The 8,561-nt window shown below is 39.8% G+C and overlaps 1 protein-coding gene across 1 annotated transcript; it reads left to right on the top strand.

Moving 5' to 3' along the window:
- The first annotated feature begins 3,751 nt into the window (after window positions 1-3,751).
- Window positions 3,752-8,277, top strand: LOC143961508 (olfactory receptor 1468-like). The gene is made up of 2 exons (XM_077470802.1): window positions 3,752-4,105; window positions 6,715-8,277. Exons 1-2 carry the CDS (start codon window positions 3,941-3,943, stop codon window positions 7,660-7,662), a joined length of 1,113 nt encoding a protein of 370 aa, XP_077326928.1. The 5' UTR covers window positions 3,752-3,940; the 3' UTR covers window positions 7,663-8,277.
- Window positions 8,278-8,561: the final 284 nt, after the last annotated feature.

Raw genomic sequence — 8,561 nt, 5'->3', positions numbered from 1 at the left:
TGTACGTTCTACAACAACATCTGTGGCAGAGACTTGTTCCTGAGTAAGCACCTTGTTGGCTGCTAGGTCTTGTGAGAGAGGGACTATCCAACTTGAGTGAACACCCAGTTGTGAATGGCTATTCTCTGGATTTAGACAAAGTAAGAAAGTTCTTCATCATTGACTTTGACACTAAAGCCCCATACACACTATCAGATTGTCTGCTGAGTTTTTCCTTCAGATTTACCAAAACCATGTAGTAGAAGGGTCTGCCTGATTGCATACACATTGAAACTCCTAAGGTTTGACCTCATATTATATGGTTTTGAATATCTGAAGGAAAAACTCAGCAGACAATCTGATAGTGTATACGGGGCTTAAGAGTACCTGAACTTCCTTTTCCAACCCTCTGATGCCAATTTAAGAGACTGTTCCTTGTCTACATTTTGCAAATAAAATCCATTCAAGTGGATCTGTTGTCAGTCTCTCGAGTTACTGGGTCATCTACCATGGGACACCCCTAGACGTGAAGTGTGGAGAGAAGAAGGAAACGGTAAGCCCAAATCTAACCAGCAGCTCCTTCGGGGATAGTGCTACATTAACATCTCCTGCCACTGTCTGCTACAATTATAGTAGAAAAATATGGAAATAACTGTTCTTATTATATTTGCAAAAGCAATTTTAATGTGACATCCACAACATTTAGCAGCTTTTTCGCAGTTGCAAATGCCATGAAATTTGTTTAAAAGGGTCCATCCTGTGCTCTGCAAGAATTGTTCTGTGGGACTATGGTGTTTAGGCACCATCCAAACCTAAAAAAAAAATTTTTACAGCCATGTCACAGCTGCACATACCTGAATGTTTGTAAAAGCAGGGTCCATCATATGCCCTACAGGAATTATTCTGTGGGTTTATGGCATTTGGGCACCAGCAACACCCAAAACCCATTTTTTTTCACTGCTGTATCATAATTGCAGATATAGTGAATGTTTGCTAAAGCAAGATCCATCTGGTGCTCTGCAGGAATTTCTTTTTTTGTGTTCACAGTGTTTGGTCACCACCAACACCCATCATCCAATATTTTTGCTATCTGACAGTAGCACAAAACATGCAATGTTTGCCCAGGGTCTATCTTTTTCTTCTCTAAGAATTTTTGTCTTGGGTTATTTGGAAAATCACAAAATGTTAATTAAATTATAAATTTGGAATATGATGTCTCCAAGTAGTGTGACATAATAGTGATACCTTACATGAAAACTGTCTGGTCTAACTCTTTACCTTCCTTAATTACGCCTATGAAGCGTGCTCTGAAGTATGTGCAGCTAATTACTGAAAACATGTCTCCCCTTTGTCCCAGAAAGCATTACATTTAATTTTTGCATTTACGGATGGAGCCTGCCTGCTTTGTCATTCTTGAATTGCCTCTGACGAGCACTATTTATGATAAGGGCAAGAAATCTATGTTATTTCTATGTGTCAGAAAAATAACAGTCTCTCTCTCATTAATAAGGATGAGAGTTTTTGCCTAAATAGGTACACTATTTAAATCATAAATCTGCAAAAATACAGTCTAATGAAGGTATTTAAATGTTAACTCTGCACCCTCTGTTCACAAAAAATGTTAAAATGTTATAAAAGCTGTGCTCTCAAGTACTTACATTTTTCCATCTGCTGTATGTAAAAAAAAAAAAAAAACTGTAAGGTGCAATCTCCCAAAAAGTAGACATTTTTTTAAAAGTATGAATAAAAAATGTCAAATTTGTCTTTCCACACTCTATGAAAAAGAAAGCCCTAAATGGATTGGGGCGTGGTCGCTGAGCTCCCGACCCGCGGCCCGACCTGCAGCTTCATTGATCAGACTTGCCCCACATTTCCTTCTACCAAAGTCGCTCTGCAAGACAGGGAAGTCGTACCACAACTGTCTTGATCCCACTGCCTCCATGGAGCAGTTCCTGATCCTGGTGAACCTGGTCGCCTCTACCCCGGACCCAGCCGAGATGGCGCCGCCCCCTGCTGCAAGGACTGAGCTCAGCCTGCCTGCAGCTGAAGGGGAAAAAGAGAGGTCTTATCATGGCAATGACATGCCACCATTTTCACCACCAAGCTACCTCTCTCCTTGCCTACCCCCCTCACTCTCCCTTAAAACTCCCTACAGCCCTTGGGAGGGGGTTGGCAACTACCACTCCACACATTGGCAAGGTACGGGGCTTCATTGTGGTCCCAGACCTCCCAGCATCAGAACTTCAGGCATGCCACTAATCTCAGCAGCACTAACGGCTTCCACAGTAAGTACTACCTATACTGTATTGCCCTCACAAGAGCCCCCTTCTACACTTATCAACAATCCGACCCTATAGGCTCTCTTGCAGAAATTGCCTACCAGAGAGAACTTTGACTCATTAGCCTCACGTGTAGAGGCAGCACTCCGCAGAGCGCTAACAGGGCTTAAACAAGAGGTAGCCGAGGTAGCCACTTGTCTCCTCATTGGAAACTGACACTACCATCCTCCATCAAGAAGTCCACAGTTTACAAGTTGCACATGGTGATGTATCAGACCAAGTTGCACAGCTGCATCTGTTCCTGGATGATTTGGAAAATCGCAGTCACAGATGCAACATCAGAATTTGTGGCCTTTTAGAAGCCACTCGACAAACAGACCTTAAAACAACTGTAACCGCCATATTTAACGCGTACTTGTAGCACCCCCTGAGACCACCACTGCTATTGACAGGGTCCACAGGACCTTAGGACCCAAGAATCCAGCCGAAGACTGACCTAGAGATGTCCTCTGCTGCCTGCACAATTACTCTCTAAAGGAAGATATCCTCCAGCGGGCTAGGCGCAGGGGACTCATAGACTTTGATGGAGCACAGATCCATATCTTTATGGACCTTGCTTTGTGCACAGATGTACAGTCATGTTGGAACTGGAAAGGGCCATCCCAAAACTGTTCCCACAAAGTTGAGAGCATGAAATTGTCCAAAATGCTTTAAGCTGATCACTGGCACTAAGGGGCCATGCCCAACCCCTGAAAAACAAGCCCATACCATAATCCCCTTCCACCAAATGATTTGGACCAGTGCACAAAGCAAGGTCCATAAAGACATACATGAGCAAGTTTGGGTTGGAGGAACTCGACGGGCCTGCACAGAGTCCTGACCTCAGCCTGATAGAACACCTTTGGGAGGAATTTGAGCACAGACTGCGAACACGACCTTCTTGTCCAACATCAGTGCCTGGCCTCACAAATGTGCTTCTGGAAGGATGGTCAAACATTTCCATAGACATACTCCTAAACCTTGTGGACAGCCTTCCCAGAAGAGTTAAAGTTGTTACAGCTGCAAAGGGTGGGCTAACTCAACATTGAACCCTACGGACAAAGACTGGGATGCCATTAAAGTCCATGTGTGTGTAAAGGAATATAGTGTATATAAAGTGAAAGGAAAGCTGAAGTTAGGCTTTAAAGCCTAACTCTAGCTTTCCTTTAACTTTAAATAGTTTCTAAGCAATTATTTACTAGTATTGTATTGAGTATTGTATTTTGAAAAAAAAAAATACATTTATTTTTATTACAGTCACAAACATAAATCCAAAGAGATCTTACTTAATCTCTATGGAATCTTTAATCTGCAAAGAAACATATAAATGTGAATAAAGGTTTCCTGTTCAGTCAACTGAGCTTATCCACCGATACACATCGTATACTTTACATTTACACCAGATATATAAGATACTTATTATTATTTTATCTCTCCCTCTCTTTCTATTTTTTCTTTCCAAAAAAACTCCTATGAAGAAGATTTGTTGAACCAGGACTATATATTTCATTGTTGACATTATTTGACATATTTGACAGTATTTTCACTCCCTTTGTTTTTTTTTTTTGTTTTTTTATTATTTCCATTTATGACATTCTGCTTTTATTCCATGCTCAATAGAAAAACTGATAGACAATTCTCTCATGAGGAAAATCATGTACTATTGTTACACTTTTAATATTGACACTTTAATTTTCTGTTATCAAAAAAAGAAAAACAAATCGACATTGTTTTTTGTTTGTTTATTTAAAATTTATTTAAATTATCAAAAAATTATGGGTTTTGATGAGAGATCATTAGCAAATAGAGTAAGTAATTTTTCTTTAAATTTCAGACTAAATTCACCAAGCTATTATGTGTTATATAATTATATATACAGTGTCTTGCAAAAGTATTCACCCCCCATTGACTTGTTACCTATTTTGTTACATTGCAGTCTTTAGTTCAATGTTTTTTTAATAGGAATTGTATGTTATAGATCAGAACACAATAGTCTAATTTGGTGAATTAAAATTAGAAAAATATATACATAAAACAATTTTTCAGAAATAAAAAAATGATAATTGGCATGTGCGTATGCATTCTCCCCCTTTGTTATGAAGCCCATAAAAAGCTCTGGTGCAACCAATTACCTTCAGAAGTCACATAATTAGTGAAATGATGTCCATCTGTGTGCAATCTAAGGCCGCGTACACACGCGGGGACTGTTCGCTCAACTTTGTTCGTCAAACAGTTTCAGCGGACAGTCCGCTCAAAATTAGCATGGACGGACTTGGCCACACACGACGAACGAACAGTCCGCTGAAACCGTGCGCGATGACGTGAACGGCACGTACGACGGGACTAGAAAACGACGTCCTATACACTGCAATGCAACCTTCGGCGTGTAAATTCTTTCTGAGCATGCGCGAGACATAGTTTGACGAACAAGCCTACACACGGGCGGACTGTCCGCTCAAACCAAGTTTCAGCGGACAGTTTTACGGAATTTCCGAAAAACGTTGTTCGTCAGACTGTCCGCTGAAACTGTCCGCTGAAAGCCCACACACGAGCGGACTGTCCGCCGAAACACTGTTCAGCGGACAAAGTTGAGCGAACAGTCCCCGCGTGTGTACGCGGCCTAAGTGTCACACGGTCTGTCATTACATATACCCACCCTTTTGAAAGGCCCCAGAGGCTGCAACACCTAAGCAAGAGGCACCACTAACCAAACACTGCCATGAAGACCAAGGAACTCTCCAAACAAATAAGGGATAATGTTGTTGAGAAGTACAAGTCAGGGTTAGGTTATAAAAAAAATTCAAATCTTTGATGATCCCTAGGAGCACCATCAAATCTATCATAACCAAATGGAGAGAACATGGCACAACAGCAAACCTACCAATCAACATCCGCACACCAAAATTGACGGACAGGGCAAGGAGGGCATTAATCATAGAGGCAGCACAGAGACCTAAGGTAACCCTGGAGGAGCTGCAGAGTTCCACAGCAGAGACTGGAGTATCTTTACATAGGACGACAATAAGCCGCACGCTCCATAGAGTTGGGTTTTATGGCAGAGTGGCCAGAAGAAAGCCATTAATTTCTGCAAAAAAAAAAAAAAATGGCAGGTTTTGAGTTTGTGAAAAGGCATGTGGGAGATTCCCAAAATGTATGGAGGAAGGTTCTCTGGTCTGATGAGACTAAAATTTAACTTTTTGGCCATCCATCAAAGAAAATACTATGTATGGTGCAAACCCAACACATCACATCCCCCAAAGAAAACCATCCCCACAGTGAAACCAGTGAAACATGGTGGTGGTAGCATCATGTTGGGGGGATGTTTTTCAGCAGTAGGGACTGGGAAACTGATCAGAGTTGAGGGAAAGCTGGATGGTGCTAAATAAGGGATATTCTTGAGCAAAACCTGCACCACATGATTTGATGCTAGGATGGAGGTTCACCTTCCAGCAAGACAATGACCCCAAACACACTGCTAAAGAAACACTTGAGTGGTTTAAGGGGAAACATGTAAATGTGTTGGAATGGCCTAGTCAACGTCCAGACCTCAATCCAATAGATAATCTGTGGTCAGACTTAAAGATTACTGTTCACAAGCTCAAACAATCCAACTTGAAGGAGCTGGCGCAGTTTTGCAAGTAGGAATGGGCAAAAATCCCAGTGGTAAGATTTGGCAAGCTCATAGAGACTTGTCCAAAGCGACTTGAAGCTGTGATAGCCTCAAAAGGTGGCTCTACAAAGTATTGACTTTAGAAGGGTGAATAGTTATGCACATTGACTTTTTTTCTGTTTGTTGTTTGCTTCACTATGAAAAAATAAAAATCTTCAATGTTGTGGGCATGTTCTGTAAATTAAATGATGCACATCCTCAAACAATCCATGTTAATTCCAGGTTGTGAGGCAGCAAAACACGAAAAATACCAAGGAGGGTGAATACTTTTGCAAGGCACTGTATATATATATATATATATATATATATATATATATATATATATATATATATATATATATATATTAACCTCTTTCTTGCTATGTAAATGTAGTTTTGCAAAGCTTTTTTTTGAGATATGTCATTTTTTATTTGACCAAAGTTCCACTTCTTCTGAATGTTCATGTAATTTTTCTTATATGGAAAATTAACTAAACAAATAAAGACTTTCCAATTAGCAAAGAAAACATTCACTGAGTTTATTAAATAAGATGAGACCATGGTCACTTCAATCAACCAAATATCTGTTAGAAAACAAAAATGGTGTTCTTTTTTTAATTTCCCATTTCCCAAGCTGTATTCAAAGGGTATTCAAAGTCACAGGTTCACATTATTTGCTATCAATCATGTTGCAAAGTCAATATACATTTTTCCTGCTATAGTTCATACATAAAAAGTTATATAAATCTTTTTTTTGCTTTCACACAGACCACACATAAAAGTAATGTCAATAAATTCATATTTTTGGGATTTAACAGCAATGCCGTATATAATCTGCTGCTCTTCACCTTGGTCCTCATTATATACATTGTAACCATATTTGGAAACCTTTTGATCATCATGTTGGTATATTACAGAAAGACCCTTCATTCTCCCATGTACTTCTTCCTCTCCCAACTCTCTATATCTGACATCATACTGACCACAGATATTGCTCCTAACATTTTACATATTGTTCTGCAAGAGAGGACCTCCATATCCTTTTCTGGTTGCATCACTCAATTTTATATCTACAGCACAATAGAATCATTTGAATGTTACATTCTGACAGTGATGTCCTATGACCGCTATCTGGCCATCTGCTCTCCTCTGCATTATACCTCCATTATGAAACAATCACTTTGCATTCAACTAGTTCTTGCATCCTGGATTTTCAGCTGTTCTATGGCATTAATACCAACACTCAGCATATGTCAACTAGAATTCTGTGGATCGAATGTCATTGACTATTTATTTTGTGATTTGAATCCTCTTGTGGAACTTTCCTGTTCAGATACATCCAAAGTTCAAATAGAAGCCACCTTGTTGTCCTGTCCTGTACTAATATTACCCTTCCTAGTGATAGTGGTTTCATATACTTACATTGTTTTAACAATATTAAAGATGTCCTCCTCCTTTTCTGGAAGACTGAAATCCTTTTCCACTTGTAGCTCCCATCTCATTGTTGTGTTTATATTTTATGGAACCCTAATTGCTGCATATCTGTTTCCAAAGGAAGGACAATCACAAATGATCAGTAAGATAATGTCCTTGTTGTACACGGTTTTCACTCCCTTTGTAAACCCTTTCATATACAGCTTGAGGAATAAAGATATCAAGGACAATTTGAAGATGGTGTATATTGACAAAAGGCATTTTATTCAAAACCTTTGGTAAAAGTTAAATTATTAAGATATATCTGTTTCAACTAGTAGACAACTTGGTGTGCACCAGTCTCCAAAATTTAGACTTCTACCCTACTGAAGCATTGCTTAATAATAAATTGGTATTAGAGTTCAATTGCCCAAATTAGGTTCCTAAAAAAGGCTAAGCCCTTGTACACACGGTCAGACGTTCCGACAGAAAATGTCCAATCGGACTGTGTTGTTGGATAATCCGACTGTGTGTGGGCTCCATCGGACTGTTTCCGTTGCAATATCCGACGAACAAAGTTTTAGAGCCGGGCTATAAAACTTTCCGACCACATGATCTGATTGGACTTTGTCCGATTGTGTGTAGAGAATACCGATCGGACAAAGTGCCACGCATGCTCAGATCAAATTCCTAGACCAAAGCTATTGGCTACTAGCCTGATCGTAGTCCCGTCGTAACGAAATAACGTCATCACGTTACGTACGATCGGATTTTCCGACAACTTTGTCCGACCGTGTGTGTGCAACACAAGTTTCGGACAAAATCCGTCAGACAAAATCCGACGGATTTTGTTGTCGGAATGTCCAACCATGTGTACAAGGGCTAACACCCTTCAGACCTTCATTCCATGGTACCTCTTACAACTCCACTTAAACTGTGGTTTGTTTTTGGAGAGAGAAAAGGGAGGGGGGCCAAAAAGAGGGGCTGGGGAATCACCAACCCCAGGGACTTTTAGGGTATCAAATCACAGAATTAACAATAAAATAGATAAAAAGGTATAATTTTATTCATATTATACAGAAACAATAACATAACTTTGTTGTTACATTCATAAAAGTAGTTTTGCACATTACAGCGTGGAAAAGCACTCCAGGATTACCCAGCTTTGTCCATGCAGGGAAAGAAAAAAGCTGCGATTTTCA

The sequence above is a fragment of the Lithobates pipiens genome, unplaced genomic scaffold (assembly GCF_037356315.1).
Source record: "Lithobates pipiens isolate NorthernLeopardFrog02 unplaced genomic scaffold, aLitPip1_a1.2 Scaffold_8, whole genome shotgun sequence".
NCBI lineage: Eukaryota > Metazoa > Chordata > Amphibia > Anura > Ranidae > Lithobates > Lithobates pipiens.
This window is presented reverse-complemented; position numbering and strand designations above follow the sequence as displayed.

Excerpts from the sequence above, each read along its gene's own strand:
- LOC143961508 (XM_077470802.1), top strand. The coding sequence starts at position 3,941 with ATGAGGAAAATCATGTACTATTGTTACACTTTTAATATTGACACTTTA. Across the intron at positions 4,106-6,714 it reads AGAGATCATTAGCAAATAGA|ACCACACATAAAAGTAATGT; the intron begins GTAAGTAATTTT and ends GCTTTCACACAG.